The sequence below is a fragment of the Ostrinia furnacalis genome, unplaced genomic scaffold (assembly GCF_004193835.3).
Source record: "Ostrinia furnacalis isolate ACB-3 unplaced genomic scaffold, ASM419383v2 OfSCF0698, whole genome shotgun sequence".
In the NCBI taxonomy this organism is placed as follows: Eukaryota; Metazoa; Arthropoda; class Insecta; order Lepidoptera; family Crambidae; genus Ostrinia; species Ostrinia furnacalis.
In genome coordinates this window covers 20,663-39,887 of record NW_021130937.1, presented here as the reverse complement: position 1 = coordinate 39,887, position 19,225 = coordinate 20,663, and the positions used below count along the sequence as shown (strand labels likewise).

Below are 19,225 nucleotides of genomic sequence, written 5' to 3'. Positions count from 1 at the left end.
CTATATAAATATTTAATGCCATTTCATTGGTACATAAGGCGAACTTAATGCCATTGGGCATTCTCTGCCAACTGGCAGAGATTAACTAATCTTTGGCCTAAACAGGAAACCTATTCGTTTCTGTTGCAAAATAGCTGTTGTTACCACTAAATAAGATGTTACTTGAAAGTCTTCAGTTTGATTCGCTATCTTCTGTTCACCATATGAGTGGTTATGAACGATTGAACATATTTTGAATGAAAAACAACTATGCGTAAGAAGTATTCTACACTGAACTATTGATTTCTATACTATTCTATCACCCGTATTCACAAACGATGCTTGCTTAAGTGAAGCAGCAACGCTATGCGAAGTCGAACGTACAGCGTTGAATAGAGAGAGCTCTGTGATTGGTTCGTGTCTCGTGTGTCCGCCACTCAAGCATTGTCTATGAACAGGTTTATAGGACCCTGTGCTGCCCTGTGCGTCCACGCGCACTATGAGACCTCAAAGTAATGTCTGTGAATACGGGTGTTCCTCATTTGGTCTGCACGAGTAGTACAATCAGCGTATATAAACATTTTACAACTTCACCTTAAACCTATACCAACTGTAACAAAGACGTGTTGCGAATCTTTTGACTACTTTCGGTGTCACGAACTATTTGCCGCTGTCTGTACATGCAAATTGCCGCCATCTGGGCGTACATTACGGCCGACATAACATGACAATAATAATTACATTACCGGACAATCAATCACGCGGCATTTTGCCGCCGCCGAGATCGATGACCTCCATCCATCTGCCAATTAGCTGGTGACGTCAGCACTAACACCTGATGTGGGGAACTGAGGTGCAGAATGCATTGGGAGGGTAAAAACGTTCGGATAAACAACTAACATAGGTTATCCTTGGACAGTTAATTTGTCGGAGTACGAATGACGCGCACTAAAGCTAAGTTTGCAGGATAGAATCATTAAAATAGTCGGATTATTTTATAAGTCAATAAGGGAATGAACGCGTCTTACGAATAATATTATTCTTATTTTAATACAAAGACAACAAGCTTGACGTTTTGGGTTTTATAAGATGTTGAATGAAAACACGAGCCATCGCGGATGCGTTCAATTGAGCCATGTAGAGTACTAGCGGCCGCCCGCGACTTCGTACGCGTGAATCCCGTTTTTCCCGCTAATTCCCGTTCCCGTGGGAATTTAGGGAATTCCTTTCTTAGTGCACCTCTACGGTACTTAAGCTACGTCCCTTCCAAATTTCAAGTGCCTACGTTTAGCCGTTTAGGCTGTGCGTTGATCTGTCAGTCAGTCAGTCAGTTTCTCCTTTTATATATTTAGATTAAATAACTACACCAAGTTTTATTTTCTAACAAACAAATACTCATATGTTACTGACGGCAGTACAAACCACCGGGGAAACTACGAGTATGCCGAAAAAGCAGCAAATTAACCAAAAAGATTTATCATAAGGTTTTTCGGAAAACACTCCAAATCTTTTCGAAAGCACTCACTACATTTTTTTTTCAGTTTCTATCAGCAACTTTACATAAATCATCACTATAGTTGACCGCAATGCGTAGAGGTTGATGAATCAATTAGAATTAATTAGATTTGATGTAAATAATTAATGTACCTTGCAAGAGTTTACTCCAAAGCCCGAAACACTTGTCACACTTTTTAGACACTTCACTTTATTGTTCAATAAATCTTATATTCATAATTTAACACCAACTGCTTGACAATTGTCTTGTATGATAAGTAAACTTAAATAAGAGCACAGTTTAATCAAATGTCCTATGACCGTATACTAGTTATATTTAATTTATTTATATCTTGAAAACTAAAGACGTGTGGAAACGTACAGTAGTGTGAGATTTTATATTATGGCGCAAGTACACTATGCAGGAAATTGGACAAGACGTAATAGTGTGAACACCATCTCGGTTACTTTTTCCTTCCCCCACCCGTACATCGCCCATACTTCGGTGTACGGGCTAGCGCTTCGACTTGGTCAATTTTCCGCATAGTCTACTTGCGCCATTACAATAATTTAAATTTAGAACGTCATCATTGGTATGACGCTTTTAAAGCCTACAGAAAAAAATATTTGAAAATGGAACACACCAATGCAAGCAAATGCATTGCAACGAGATGCTTCATCCTTTTTTAAAATCATTCATAATCATTTTCTATTTGATAGTAGCGACAAATTATTTAGATAGTTTAATGTGTTATCTATTAAATTAATTTACATCAGCAGTTTTTGCGGGAGTTGTATAGAATATTCCTTTCGGCTTCTTATAAGTGTGCATATAATTTTCCTACTGCAGCTAAATCAAAACTCTCCTTGTTTTTTCTTAAGGTGTGTTTTTTTTCTTTGTAATAGTTTGCCAAAACACATTATTGTTGTGCAATATCCATTTATTTTATTTAATTGTTACCCAGACTTGCAAACGAGCTTTCAAACACGTATTATAAATGTACAGTCGCGGAATGAAAAGGTTCGTCACCTTAGTGTCGGTTTTCGCTTGCACTAGGTAGGTACTGTAAGAGTCAAAGCTGCCAACTTAACCGTGCATGAAACAGTGCTGCTAACATTTAAATAAATATGACGTTTGCTAACGAATAAGGTTTTGCTTGTTTATTTTTCTATCCCATCAGTGCAATGTTACAAAATGTAGTTTTTTTTATTTAATAGATAATGGCAGGTTGAACCAACAAGAAGGTTTTAGTTTATCAATCATAATAATCTTCTTGACAAGTTAAATCGTCAAACAACTTCTGAATAATTTTGAACTTTACTGACGAACAGTTAAATATTATTTTCTCTAACTCGAGATTATTCTGTAACATAGTTTCAAAAGGTAATATGTGCTCGTGATTCGTTGAAGGAATCAATTTGAAAACTGACGAACCTTTTCATTCCGTGACTGTACATAAAAAAATCCGAAGACATTGATGACATTACTTTGATCTAAAGCCACGAAAGCTCCAATACGTATTCCTTGCCAGTCCAAAAAATCATCCACCGTAGTTTTCATCACGCGAAATTCGAGCACAATTACGTAACAGGGACGATTGCAGTGGCAACACCGGTGCATACTACGTGACGCGCGCCGTGCCCCACTTCCTGCGTGACGTCACTCCACGCCCACCGTGACGCAGGCCGCTACTTTTTCAATTCTATTTTTTGCTGTCAATGGCATGTTCCGCGTTCAGCCAAGACGTTCGTCGTATTTTTTTTGTTGCTTTAATCGATTTCGAATATCGTTCGTGAAAATAAATTTTTCTTGTAGACGTTTTTCAATAGAGAAAATGGAAGAATGGATTTTTTTTAAATATTATCCAATAAATCAATATGTTTGAGATACATTTTTTTAAATGCGGCATGTAAATTATAACAAACACTTTTTTTTCTTATAACCGATGAGGTTGACATAAAAGATGGACTCTAGCTTTAAAAGATTCGATCAGATTTAGTTTAGGATTAACTCATTTAATTGAACTAACATTGTTGTACTTGCAGAACTTGAGATATTGCGGTATTGTATTATTATTATGAAAAGCTGTGGTTTTCTGAATAAAGAAAAAAAAATAAAAAATAAAAATTTCCTATGATCTGAGCTTTTCAATCTTAGTACCTACCAAGAATTGCTAATTCGATGTTAGGTTAAAAAATAAAACTACGCAACTATTTTTCTCTCCATGAAATTGCTTTATGAAATGCAGACTACATTAATTAAGCTTTTTATGTAAGAAATGTAAAACAACTAAAAATGAGTAGTTTTTCCAGTATGTTTTATTTTATAAAGCTAGGTTTGAAGAGAAGATTTTCTAACCGACCCTTTTTCTTTGCGGTCTTTGCTTCTGGTGGAACAGCCAAACAACCTATCTATAATGAAATGCTGGTACACACAGCCTTTGGCTCTTACGTTCCATTCCACGCACTGATCAATCACCTGGGCTGTCCTCCGTTCACGCTCCAGAAGCCAAGGAGCTGTATGTACCTCGGCCGAATTCATACCCTATTAGGACGTGCATGTTACGCAGTATTACGTGCGAAGTTTACGAGCGGAGCCGGGCGATGTATGTTCTTCGAGGTGGAATGTATGTAATTAGAATACTTACAGATATGTGGCATTTTGTCGTAGAATACACTAAATAGCATATCTGGCTTTTATGAGCAGCGTACTTAAACGCAAAAAAACTGTTTGGTTAGATCTAGGTATGCACATTTGTTAGTTCTTCACGCATGCAACTGGTCAGGTTTTATTTATTTATTTAATCAGATTTACTACACATAAGTTTCATTCTGAATAACTATCGTAATAATAATTGAGCGAAACGGTTTTGATAAAACTTACAATGGTTAATACAAATGTTTGGACTGAATGTCCACTTAAGACAATATGATATACTGAGATGATAAATGGTCATGATATGGCATTTATAACTTTAGAAGCCTATCTACACTACTAAGTAGTTCCATCATTTATTCATTCTGTGTTCTCGTATTATCTTTTAAAGTGCCTTATATCACTTTCAATTCCAGACAATTAAGATATCGTCCAACAAAAACATGCTAAGAAATGCCAGTATCAGTATAAATATTCAGTAACAAATCTAGAAACATAAATATTCAGTTTGAGTAATTTTGATGCAAACTAGAGCCCTGCTAATATTTTAGTACTCTAGTAATGATCTCTATTACCATAAGTATAATCGAGCATGACAAGCTGAACACTGACTAGGTACTTTTACTTGTAATAAGTGAGATTTTTCTACAAAAATGTGTTATAACATGTTGTGGGCGACTGTATTTGGCCAGGGCAATCACTGAAACAAATTATTATTTGTTGGTGCGATAAGAAGCCTAAAAATATGTTGAAATTATTCACAACTTTTTCTATTTCCACTGAGGATAACGAATTAACATACTGAAGTTCAATGATTCTAACAAATAGTTGCTTATTACAAAAACACTGCGGGATTTGGCCTTTGCGGGATTTGAAACTTTTGGCCTTGTAGTCGAGATAGGTAACCACTAGACCTGTGGCGCTTAATTAAAAACATTCCAGGTAGGTAAATGTTATCCCTAATCAGAGTCATACCCTTAACAATTCAAATTCTAATACAAAACACAAAATTCGTATACTTTATATTGTTTGATTTAGCTTGCATTGAATTCTAATAGTTAAAAAATGTCTTCCAAACAAAAATAAAACATTGTCGCCTAATCTGCTATTATTAAAATAATAACAAACTTTTTCTCCATTCATTTCCTAATTCATACTCCAAGAGCTATCTATACATATAGCTCACGATTTCCAAATATTACTATTCGGCCCATCACTAATTACCTTGCTAGAGACGTGCGTAACGAGCGAAAGCTCTTAGGCGCATCTTGCCGATTCCTGCCCTAATGTGGACACACACTTACATTTACTACCTCGGGGCATTTAAGACCACCAAATTCACGGGGTAATAGTATGCTAGAAGGTTAGAGGCAGATAGCTCAGCATCATGTCAATTGGTTTAATGTTTATCTGTGTATGTTCCATTTCCAAAAAAGATTAAATAAAAGGCAGTTTTTTCCTTTACCTACTGAATGATCCATTTATGAGCGTCACTATTTTTTCTTTTTAATTTCACTCGTTTCTGGCATTAGGGTGTTACTAAAAAAACAATAAGATTAACAAAACATAGAAATTAATAGAGAGATAGTACCACGATATCACATCACACAACTGCGATTAAATCAACTGGGATTAAGTCTAGATCTTATTAAAAGCAAAGTTCCCACTCAATAAAGAGCACGAACAAGTACTTTAGTACTCGCTCGAGTATTAGCTCATGAGCTAGTTCGCTGTTAGCTCGCGTCGAGGGCAGCTCGATGGCCGAAACTTTGACGCTTAATAACATTGCATAGGGCTCTATTCTAATATTATTTACTATGTACTAACATCCATTGTCTACAATATACGAACGCAAATCCTAGTGAATACCAAATGATTAAGTTTTACTTAGTCCATTAACTTAATGCATTCCTAAGTCTCTGGCACACAGCCAGTCTGAGCGTGACGGGACGTAAGCGCAACGTGACATTTCATACAAATTAATAACGTAATCAGTAGAAGCGTGACCCGGTGCGAATAAAACTTTTCTAGAAGAATTTTCTACAACAAATATCGTCCAAGATCGCGTCTTATAAAAACATCAGCTATCCACCAGTCTCGACGAAATACATGCATTCTGTGCCCCGATTACGCTAATTTTTAACGTCTCCAATACAGACGCGCTTCTTCGATCTGCGATACAATTGGTGACGTCAGCTGTTTTGCCCAATCGTATCGCAAAATCGAAGAAGCGCGTCTGTATTGGAGACGTTAAAAATTTGCGTAATCGGGGCCCAAAACATCTATTAATAACGCCGTGCTGACTTAAAATGATAGAATAAAAGAGCCGCAACGCACCATGTGACCGCAAGCTTAATATTACCATACCCAATATAAAGCTGTACCAGTATTATGTCATATGAAAAAATACGAATGTAAACAAATTCAATTCTTTCTCTCTGTTTGCGTGCGAGCAACAAAACTAAATCCTCAATAAAATCACAATATCAATTAACACGAATATTCCATCGTACCGCGGGTCCACTTGTACAAAATACAACCGAGCGCAAGTTTACTTTGCACGGTCAGTGTTCCGTATATTTACCTAATATCTTTATTGTCATGTACTGCATTCGCCTCTCTTCCTCGCCATGATGTAGTTGATAGGCTTGAGTGATAGAGCTCTCTAGAATCGTAAAAATGAACAATGAAACTGTAGCTACCTGTCTCCCTTTTTAATACCAAACAAGCCGGCTCAAGCTATAGATACAATTCGATTCACAGGCGCTTATGAAAAAGGCTAACCAATTATGATGTAAAGTTTTATGAGACCAATAAAATGGAACACTGTATGATATAATATATCATACAGTGTTCCAATTTCTACTGGCTGTGATGATGCTAAGTAATAAAAGCATTGAGAGATAACCTGACGTCTAGCTGATACCACAAGTATTCCGTTTTACCATTCGACCAAAGAACTCTAAAAGTGCCGCACTGCGCTGTGACCCTAAACGAAATTAAATGAAAATTTACATGCCCCGGGCACCGGCAGCTTCTGCATTCTAGCCTTTATTCTAAAGCCGTTAACGCCGAAAGATAAAACTGAGATAGAAGCGTTTTTCGAATAGTTGGAACCATTAAATAATTGGTAATTGCTTCGTTAACATTATTTTAGTAGCCTGATCCCAAAATAGTCTCGGTAAAGTCAGTTTTTCGAGGTGGGTACAACACAAAATAAAAAAACCGAATGGTACACGTGCAGTCAAAAGATATTTTTGAGTTTAACAACTGAGATCATAACCCTGAAGTCACTTTATGAGCTGGTACTAGTACATAACTCAATAGTATCGATAGCTTTACCTTCTGACAGACAAACAGTCACTAGTCTTTTACACATACCTACCTGAAATAAAACTCTATCTAACCTCACATTACATTATTTATTTTATAAATAAATTGTCACATACCTACTACTTAACCACCTTGCTATGGTAAAAATGATCCTAAATTGTTGATGATGATAATTATAATGTACTAACTAATGATAGCACATTATCAACATAACTATGTCCATAAGTACAATGTGGTTGTATGTAAATGTATGTTCAGTTGTATAATGCTCTGAAATCACATGCTAATTAATTTACTCTGTAATTGATTGCTTAATTAAACACTGGATGTTTTGGTTCAGGTTTAGATGCACTGTGCGTGTAGAATCATTAACAATGTGCCTCTAAATGTTAATACAAAGAGAAGCAAAAATAGCACTTATTTGCAATAAGTTTTATATATAATAAAAGAAAAAAAAACACTCCATTAAGTAATATTTTTGTTCCTATTTTTTAGTTCTCCAGCAAACCACCTGTTTTCCATCTTAACTAAGCTTTCCATTTCGTAATTATTAGTCTTTCACACGGCATTGGTTTCCTTTTAAACTTCAGATGTCTGCTGCATTAAACCAAAAATATCTACGATACGTATCGTACGTACAAAAGGGAATTGGACACCACCATCAGTCAAATGAGATACTTTTTAAGAGCTATCAAAAATCTTTTCTTCATAAAGATTTTCATTTGATATGATATTCTGTTTTTACATTTCAAATTAAAATAAAATCGAATATAGCAAATCAACGAAAATAAAGTATCGTTTCATCCGTACTGTAAAACAATGCTTTGTTACTTTAAAGGAAATATTGGTTGTATAAATACTCTATTGATAATTTGATTTCATTGTGCACTTAAAGCTCCATTAGCAAACGCTGTTTTTAAATGCGTATGCGCTCGATGAATATCCATTAAAGTGACATGTGTTTACAGCTCTAGCTTACTACAGTTACAGTTTTTGGCAATACGAACCTGTAAAGTCGTTACAAAATTATACTGTGTGTAATTGAGACACAAACTTAATTACAAATTAGTTAATTAGCGACGCATATAAACTTTAATTGTAACAACAGTAACTAGAACTCTGGACTAACATTCTCGTTCACTAAAAGATAATTAAAATATTTGCAGCGGCAAAATTAGCTCAGTTCCCGGGTCTAATTGGTTATTCTAATTAAATAACTAACGAATCATGTAAAGGTTCATTACGAGCAAAGTGAATAGGTTAGGTCGCGCTCGTCCCGGGGGGTGAACTTTGGGCTAACATTTAAATAGTTTTTCGGTGGCAAAAAGTTATGTTTTGGACAAGTGCAGAACTAGTTTTGAACCGTTTATGTTTGTACTTAGCCTCAGAAACAGGCCACATAGCTTAACGTATATTTTTGAGATACTTCAATAATATTAGATAGGCTTTGTATTTTATTGAAAATTAACATCTTTAGGGCAATTTATCTGAAACACTGCTGACTTACCTACTAAAGACACTAAACATTGGTAGGTCAACAGTAGTAGTAATAGTTTGTCAAATATTAAAATTGACGTATAAATAAATAACCAATCATATTAAGTTTGAAGTTTTAAAAGGCACTTGCAAGTCGTATCGTGGATACACGAAAGTTTCCTCAGCATAAGTCTTACGGCATCAATCTCGCACATGCAAATCGCGCGGAATCAAGATCGACCGTATAAAATATATCCCTGACTCGCGCCGCCGTAAAATCGCTTCTGAAATATTACAGGGGCGTCGCTACCGACTCTGGAGGCAATCGCTTTCAGATACAGCAGGGCTACTCTGTACATGTCCGCATTTTCGGCTGTATCTATCTCTTTCACTCATCTTGACAAACTGTTGTGAGCGAGAGTGACAGATGGAGGCTAAATACGAAAATGGCGTAGAAGGCCCGTCTAATGCAACTTCTTCGTACCCGAGTTACATTTGATGCATAAAACTCTGTGGTAGCTAAAGGTTTGATAACTTATGTCAAAGTTAAGTTGTGTCGGCTTCGAACTAGGCTATTGAGTAAAAGAAAAACGTCACTGCTCAATGAGGGTGTTCGCGATTGAAAAATCCGCCAGATGGCAATACGTAGACGGGAGGTCCAAATGCTGCATGATTGGTGGATTTTGACATGACATTGAAAGATATTTTATTTATTTATTTATTTAATGAAAGAAACATACAGCTTTTTTTATATTACTGGCGATAGAGGCGAAAACCCTCATTAAGAGTTCGTGGAATTTCAGACTTGAACTTGCCATTTCTTAACTAAATAATAAAGCAGTTTAGTAGCACAGAAGCTAAAGTGCAGGTAAAGGATTTAAAGAACATTGAAAATTGTGGTAAAACATGAATTAATAGAATAGGTACACAGCTTTATTAGTGCGTTCTACCTGGCGGATAAGTTTATTATTTTCATCTCGTGCTCATCGAGTCGTATTTTATAGCGCGCACTGGAAACGTCGTAGTTTTATTTATAGCGCAGCATATGCACTGTCGTGTATAAGACAATAGCAGCAATAGTGAGAAAATCATGTGAGAAAATTTCATCTGTTGATCATCAGCCATCTATTGACCTAGAAAACTTTTTGCGAGTAATTCAGAAACCTATGATATATTTTAACCTTGGGAACTCAAATGTTGTAATGTTTTTCAACGAATAAACAACTAAATATAATGTTTTAAACTGGAATAGCTTCAGCGTATAGGTGAAATATAATCATTTGATTCAGTTCCAAAAACTAGCACCTAAACCGCGTAATTGTTTTCCCGTTTCATTTTATCAATACAAAATACAAAAAGCAAAACACGCGTCTCGTTTACCACGTTAAACACGATCATATTTCAGGCTCGGAAATAAAAATAAGATACAATAATTCAGTTTTCGCCCCCATTACACGGGCGGAAGTCCCCACTAACCCCCAATCGGTTACAACGCCACCTGGCGGGGACCGCGAACAGTGTGACCGGGGATACTAAATTATCATAATTATGTAAGAAATCTCTCGTAGCACCGTAGCGCGTATCGTAGAGTGTGCTACGAGGTGACTACGTCGTAGCTGTCTTCCTACGTTACCGTAGTTAAAGAATTTGGGGTTGGTTAAATCTAAATAAAGTTGTTTCTGGCAATTGGGCTAACTTTATTTTACGAATATTCGCATGACTTTAATACGTTTTCGGTTGTAAGTATAATTTTGATTATTGCGTTTGAATTATAAGTATGTTTCAGCAAATGAACTACTTACTACCTATCCCTGATAAAGTTCCAGGTTTCTGATAAGGTAAGGTATCTTCCAGATATATCTGTCTCAAATCCAGAGACACTATTTAACAATAAACAAGTTCTCGATATAATATCCGGTTTCGGCCTCAGCTCAGACTTCAGCAAGTGAAACCCTAAATTAAGTTTCCAAAGGCAAAAGTCAATCTTTTACGTAAAAAAAACTATTGTTTACTATTTAACTTCAATAAATCTAATATCAAACCAAGTCGATAACGCCGTGTCTCATCAACTCTACAAACATGCCACCATACAAATTATGTATCAACAGCCTTCGGGCCTGCGATAAGCTCGTGTGCATATTGATCAGTGCAGGACCCTTCCAGGCTGGGCCCTCATTAGGTCCTGAATAAACGACTCAAACTGGCGGGGAATTTCTGAAAGTGGCCCAAAAGTACATAAAGCTAATCTGAGACATATTGTGTAAGTAGTTAACAGATGCTGATTTGCAATAAAAATACAGTCTGATGTTTGCACAAAGAGATTTTTACGCCTGCATTCACAAACGATGCTTGCTTAAGTGAAGCAGCAAATCAACGCACTGCGTTTAATAAAGCTCTGTAATTGGTTCGTGGGTCACCCTGTACGTCCACACGCACTTTGAGACCTCATAGTAGTGTTTGTGAATACGGGCGTTAATCTCTCTAATAGAGAACTGTACAAAGAAATTATAAACACGATATTTAGAGACGCCTAAAGTATTTATTTGCATTTACTTAGCAAAATCATACGTAAGCTTTACGTTACGTATCTTAGAAAACCCTTGAAAAAGAGACTGACAATAGTGACGGCTTTTCAAAGCCTACTTGCAAAAATAAAATAGAAAGAAAGTAAGAAAAGAAAGAAAAATTGTTTATTTGGTTCAAAATGAGTGTAAACTCTAAAATGCTGATAGGTATATTCGTAGAACGATAGAGCGCTCTAGAAAAATCTGAGTATTCTATAAACTGAAGAAATATTGTAATATAATGGCTTTATAACACCAGATGATACAAGGACTACTCGTACCTACCTGAAACTTCTCTGGGAAGGTTATCTAGGTACGCATATCATAATTACTGATCAATTAATCAGATTATCATCGGAGATGACAGCCACGTGTCAGCCGCCTGTTATAAGTCTTATGACTAAAAGCCTATGTTCTGAAACGGCGCCCTAAACTAAATTCAAACTCAAATATATTAAGCCTGTGATTTGGAAAATTACAATATTCGGACCAAACCCAAGCTAGGATCTATTTTTAAGTACATAATATTTGAGGGTTGTATCTAAATACGTTAGGTATTAAATACATAATATTCTCGTATGCTATCAGTATCCAAAAAGGTTCATTTTGTGTTATATTTTTGCTCTAAAGTGCGATTATATTTTGTGCCATGGTAGGGGACCGTATGAATGAGACAACAGTTAGTATTAGTCTCTGTTATTAGTCTGTTTATTAATGTGAACTACACGAGTATTTATACGATAAAGATTAAAGGTAAATGACGTCACAGCATCAACACTATACGTGATAAATGTGCTGATACTGTGAACGTGATCAAGATAAGATATGAAGAGATTAAGTATTGTGCATACCGGCACATATTTCAATGTTTTTCCAACTCCTTGCACCGTATCCCTATGTAAGTTTAAGCAATAGTTTCAAATAAATAAATAAAATACTAAGCATAGGGTACACATTCAGTAGTAGTGAGATAAGTACTGTATAATGTTGGTATATGGTATTAATATTTGCATTGCCGGTGCTCGAGTGCGATTGTGAAGCGCTGTGTATTTAGATTTATGTTAATATGGATATCTCGGTTTTAGAGCAGGTTTAAGAACGAGATTAACTAAGCAGTAAACATGTGACAACTTCGAGTACTTGAGAGAAATGATAAATAATTTGTAACCAGCTTTATTTTACAGTACTATGGCAGTTTCGATGGTTTAGTTAAATAGGTGCGCCTGTTTTAATGTTTAACTAAAGGTCTGAATATAGTAAATTTTGCAAACAAGTACATTTACCCACCAAACCAAATAAACAAATAAGTAATGACTATTTCGTACTTTGTATTAAACCCTATTTCGAAATATATTACTATCTGAGAATAGAAGAAAGAAAATGTTTATTTGGCAATCCCAAGCCCAAGCATTCCTAAATTATTCATGTACCAATATTTTTTCTTTTCTCTGAATAAATGATGAAACCAATATCATCTGCGTTTATTGATATCTACTCAATACTCAATATTTTTCTATTTTATCGATAGAATATAATAAAGAGGTGGTACCGAACAGTCTTGTGCTACGCCGTAGCAAGTTATTGTAGCTCGTAGCTCGTCGTTTCGTAGCAGTAAAGTCAACAAACCGGATTTATAGAAAATCTGAAATTTATATCTTGAATCTGTCGTTTTGAACCCGTCAATAAAATCGGTACTATATTTAATAAAATATTTAACTTTTAATATAATATAATTATAGCAAGAAATAAAGATATGTCCTCGACAAATGATTACGCCTCGTTACTTGTTAGAATTTGCGGACTTGTAAACTTTACACAAGCAATAGTTGTTACACCTACAATAAAGTTAAATTCGTAAATTAATGTAACTAATAATATGCTGTGTAATCCCATGAGTACCTATTCGAAGTAAGCAAATCTTCAAGACATCCTTCCTGCTCATAAATTTAACTTTACCTACTAACCTTACGACCGTGTCTGTGACAAATCGCACAGCTATATACGTATTACTATTTCTATAAATATGTGATATATAAGTAAGTATATTAGGTATATAAGTAAGTATGTTATGTGTTCCTCAATGATATCGTAAATGTGTGTTCGGTACTTTAAAATAAACATAAATTCTTTGCAATCGAAACCGCTGGCTGTCTCGGTAGCCATTAAAATTCGAACAATCCAATCCGTATCGAATCTAGATGAAGTGATATCACAAACCACGTGTGTCTATATGTATACTTTTTATACTCGTACATAGGAAATACTAAGCAATACCTACTTTAGGAACCTCTGAAATGTAGATTTTATGGAGAAAAGTACAGAAGTAGACATTCAGGAAATTTCAATAAATACTGAATAACACCTCTATTGACGATCATCAATATCGTCTGTGATCTGCTAATAAATGAACTAAACAAACATGTTCCTATTAATTGCACACCAATCTAGGTTAAGAATAATTAATTGCCACTTGATGTGATTTGTCAACCCCCTCGTGTGCGCGCCTTAGACGCTCACCAACCTCATTTGCTACCAATTACTCTCAAGCCCCGGATTCCAACCTTTATTATTAGTTAACAATAAAATACACTTTTATCATCGTGTACCTACGTGGATCATAAAGTATCCAGCAGTAAATTAGGTCCCAACGTGGTACGCAACTGGGAATAGCTAACGCACGGTAGAGCCGTCACGTCTTATCACTAACCGATCAATCAAGAAGATCCAATCATGAAAATTGCTGAATGTTTACATGTATGCGATGTACAGCCATGGAAATACGCGTATAGATCATTCGTTGCTTTTATCATCCCGCCACGCGGTGGCTCTGGCTCGAACATTCCAAATTCAAGCATCAAATGACATTCACATCACACACCGTTTGCAAATCGAAGGTCTCCGCTCCGATTCGGAACGCAATCGGAGCTGAAAGCCTCAATAACCATAACCGTGTTATCGGGCTTTGCAGGTGGGGTTGGATAATGGACTGACCGTAAGCTCAGCGGCCGCGTTCGGCGTCGTCCACAGCACTAGGTCACTCACTCACACCGACGCGCGGGGCCGGTCGCGCGTGCACGCGTCGCGCACCATGGCGTGTCGTGGTCGTGCTCGAGTCCTCTATCGACCGTGCGCCGGCCGCGCGTCGCCCAGCGACTGACGCGGGAGCCGTGCGCGCGCAACTCCCGCCCCGGCCCGCGCCGCGCAGGGCCGCCTCGCTCCGTCACGCCGAACAAACATCACCTAGATACTTTCCCGGCGAGATACACCCCGCTGGGAGTCGCTCCACTGCGATTTTCCCATCACTTCGCCCGTGCTTTCCTTTTATTTTCTATTTTTGTACCCACCTAACTACTGCCTTATTATTTTATTCATTTTCAAAACGTTATATTATAGCCATACAATCAATCCTAAATTAAAATTTTAAGAAAATAAATGAAAAATCCTGAAAAGTACTAGGCCACGTGATCACGTGACGAGGGTCCTAGTACCCGAGTCGCCGCAACGGCAGCCCTGCGAGGCGTTGCTCTCGTGTTTATTTTCGGCAGCGGCCGCGGACGGAGCCGAGAGCGCCGCGTGCCCGCCCGTTGCCATAGCGACGCACCCCGGACGCCGGCGGAGCCTTCCGAATGCTTCCGAAGGCCCTCGCCGAGCGCTGAGAGCTGGAGGCACCGGCTAGTCCTGGATTTTTGAAAACAGGATCGCCTAACCTGGTTTCTTGCACTTGAGAATATTAGCTGCTTACTTGTCCCTTTGCTACGTCACAAACGCGAGTTATTCATCGCACAAACTTATGAGGTAGAGACAAATACTTTGTGGGCGGGAATAAGGAAAAATCACTTGTAGTTAAAGACGCGTATTTTTATACCGTTTCTGAGATCATTTGTTATTTAGATGATACAATAATGCAATCAAAGGCTGGAACTAAATATAGTTAATAGTAGTGTACAGGTGTTCTCTACTATTTGGCACGTAAATGTAGGTAAAAACCTCGGCGGTAACAACATGAAGCCTTTATATTGCATTGGGTATTTAATTTCAAGCTAGATTATGTGGGTAGGTGTTGAGTAGGTGTTACTAACTTAATAATCACTATCTGAACTAAATACAGTTGTTAAAGTACTGTATACTAAATTGTTGCTTTAGAGTTTGCCTTTACATAAAGCATAAGATTAACAAAAAAGACTACAGAAAAGAAATGAAGTAGCTCTCAAAAATATTTTGTTACATGTTATTAATTCCTGCTTACATAGAACCAAAAGGAAATTCCATAATGTAGGTAACTGTAGCCATCAAGCGAAGTTAACTTGAATGTTTATTTTCGATGTATTATATCATTTGGTCGGATGGTTGTTTGTCACTCGATCACGCAACACGGCTTAACGGATTTGACTGAAATTGTCCCTGGAGGAAAACATAATAGTTTTATAAGGGAAAGCAAACTGTATCCCAATTGTTTCCGATACTTTTCCCTTGAAACTACACACGGATAATTGCTGCACATTATACTTATTAAAGGCTTCCAACGATACTGATACCGCTCTATGGCTGAACCAGCCCCGTTTGATGCTATTGAACCTGAAAAATACGCAGTCAAATTATAAAACTAATGTCAAAAACCTTTAAATAATAAAATTCGATAACGTTAGTTAAGTGACAAAGTTAAAAAAATAATTGTATATTAACAAAAAAACTTACTTGATCCAATATGTTTCCATGTTTTTCTTATAATTACCAGCGTGGGGAGGTTCTGGTTCTGGGTTCGACTCCTAAACAGGGCACGTAAAGAGGCATCGAAATTAGGTACATTAAATTGTTTGTTGTGTAATACATAAGTAGCTGACTAAGGAAATGAAGCTGATTGAAATTAATTTCGTTCTCGAAGCAAACTTACCAGTCGATCCTGCGGAGCTATTTCATAACTGAGTTTCTGTGTTTAGGTCCATCATTCGTTCGTTCGTTTCAGCCAAATGACGTCCACTACTGGACAAAGGCCTCCTCCAAATTCCACAATGCACGGTCCTGCGCTGACCACGGGCTGGAAGACGTAGCGTGGGCAGGCCTCCTACTAGGTGGACCGACGATCTGGTGAAGATCGCGGGAGGGGCCTAGATTAGGTCCATCAATCGCTGTTTATTATGCCTGCATCCCGCTTTGAGTGATAGGTGTGGTAAGATCGTAAACATTGGCCAACGTTGTAAGTAAGGACTGAATGTTCTCTTCCCCTGCACTTCCCCGACGGTGCCCATATTGTACTTTAGTTAGTATGTTGGCAATCCGTAAACTACCTTAGTGAGACTACCAGACTACTCCCTACAATGTTGACCTTATTTTTGATTCGGATACAACCACCTGTCTCTCTCATTTAAAGCCCAATACTGACTCATGTGCCGACGGATTAGCAAGCTGGAGTGGCATGGGCAGGGCACATAGTACGCAGATCTGACGGCCGATGGGGCAGCAAGGTTCTGGAGTGGAGGCCGCCTGCTTACCGGAAAACGCAGCGTGGGACGTCCACCCACAAGGTGGACCGACGACATCATAAAGGTAGCAGGAAGGCGCTGGATGCAAGCCGCTACTAACCGGGCAACATGGAAAGCATTGGGGGAGGCCCATGTTCAGCAATGGACTTCCTATGGCTGAGATGATGATATGACTGACGTGCAACAACGACAAAGAGACCCAAAAATGCGGGACAGCGGTAGGCAGTAACCCCCAAGTCTCAACAAATTGCCGAACTGTTAGTGCTGCTTCATACACATACACCAGTAGAGTCAAATCATTTTATTTGCGTCTCAGATAAAGCACTTAATAAAATTATCATTCTATAAACTCTACTTCCAGCAATGAACAGTCCGACGGTAACTTTTTAGCGTAATGATCTTCTTTAACTTGATAAAACTGGCCGGAGCAATATTGAAGTGAGGAAAGTGAAGCATTTCCTCACTTCAATATACTAAGTCCGGTTAAGCCGCCGAAGTTACGATTTGACTGTTTTTAAACTCCCAACCGGCCCTAATCTCCCGATTCGCAAAGTTTGGACGGTACCTCTTGACATGAAAGAGAAATATACAGTAAGATCACACAACATAAGTTCAAATAACTCGAAGACGTGACGCGTCAATTAACCTAGCCACTCTTGCTTTGGGGCGTGTGTGTGTAATTATTTTTAATTTAGACTTCCACGTTGCATAATTTAAAAGTGTTTTTTTGACGTTTTTTATCTGATCAGTTTTTTGATATCCTACTGGGTGTACTTCCATTATACAGTTACCTCCTAAGCAGTATTTTAATTACAACTAAAATTCATCTTACTCGCGATTTTCCTCGTCGAAAGATTTATTCGTTGCTTTCACGGAGGACTACACCTAGGTAAAGTGTTAAAGATGAAGTTAGTACCTACCTTGAATGCTTAGCTTTTAGAAGCACTGAATGATTTGATTAAGCCAAGGCTAGACAAATCTAAAACTAAAAAAAACCTTGAAACCTTGCATATTCTTTTTGAAAATATTTTTGCTTAGATACTTAAACCACACAAAAGTAGGTAGGTCGACCTTACCTCGCTCTTGGATGTGCTCGAACTAATATCGCATCACCAATGAGCTACTACCACTTGTTGGTTCCTTTTTTTTCGACTCAATAAAATAAACAAGGCTCGCATCTCGATTTAACCTAATTTTTACTTTTTCCCGCTGCTTTTTTTAAGATTTTTTTTCTTGGCTTTCGCAACTTGCGTAGCCACAACGGTGTGGGAGAAAAGATTAGGAAACGTTTAGGTAATGGTAATGGATCAGGTTGGGAGGTGAGATTTTTTTTTTTGCAATTAGCATTTATCAAGGTGCTGTTATATTCAAATTAAATTATTATTTTTTATGGCTATTAATTTATGAACCTAATTTCTGAACGAAACCTATCATGGCTAAACTGTCAATGTCAAATTTTGAGGTTATGTTATTGGGAGTCTGCTGCAGTGCCTGCAGTTGCTGAACTATGAATTTTTATTAAAACTAACATTAAATCCCTTATAATATTGTTTGAATAATGTCTGTAATCAGAGCAGGATTACAGAAAATTACCAATGTTCTCAGAAATGGACCAGGTTTGTGTTTTTCAAGTGTAATCTTATAGTAAGTGGTCACGGACGGAACATTGAGATTAATCAACTGCTTTTTTGTTTCAGGAGGGATTTTGTCTAGATTTATAACTAATATCGCACCAGTTGAAAGCAAATCAGAGGCTGAAACAACAAAAGATGTTATAGCAACATGCAATAAACTGATAGAAGATAAAGCATCACGAAACTTCGCAGTAGTACATCTTTTGGGAAAGCAATGGAGAGTTACTGATGGAGATTTACTAGTGCTTGAAGGATACTGGCCACCTAACATAGGTGACCAAATAAAATTGGAAAAGGTACTGGTTGCTGGAACTAAAGACTTTTCCCTTATTGGCCGACCTCTTGTCCAGCCTGGTTTAGTAAACATCACTGCAACAGTTATCTCCAAGGGCCTATCTCACACACGTACACACTTCAAGAAGAAGAGGAGGAAGCAGTTCATGCGCATCAACTTCCAAAGAGCTCAACAGACTATGCTAAGGATTAACTCAGTTGAAATTGCTAGCAAGATCAATGAACCTGCCAATAATGAATTTTAATAATCATATTTGGAAAGTAGATAATAAATAGATTTTAATATTTGAAATTCTTTATTATAATTTTAATGAG

General features: G+C 37.3%; 1 protein-coding gene across 1 annotated transcript; it reads left to right on the top strand.

The window, feature by feature from the left end:
- Positions 1 to 18,459: 18,459 nt before the first annotated feature.
- mRpL21 (mitochondrial ribosomal protein L21) lies at positions 18,460 to 19,202 on the top strand. The gene is made up of 2 exons (XM_028300175.1): positions 18,460 to 18,598; positions 18,680 to 19,202. Exons 1-2 carry the CDS (start codon positions 18,541 to 18,543, stop codon positions 19,153 to 19,155), a joined length of 534 nt encoding a protein of 177 aa, XP_028155976.1. The 5' UTR covers positions 18,460 to 18,540; the 3' UTR covers positions 19,156 to 19,202.
- Positions 19,203 to 19,225: the final 23 nt, after the last annotated feature.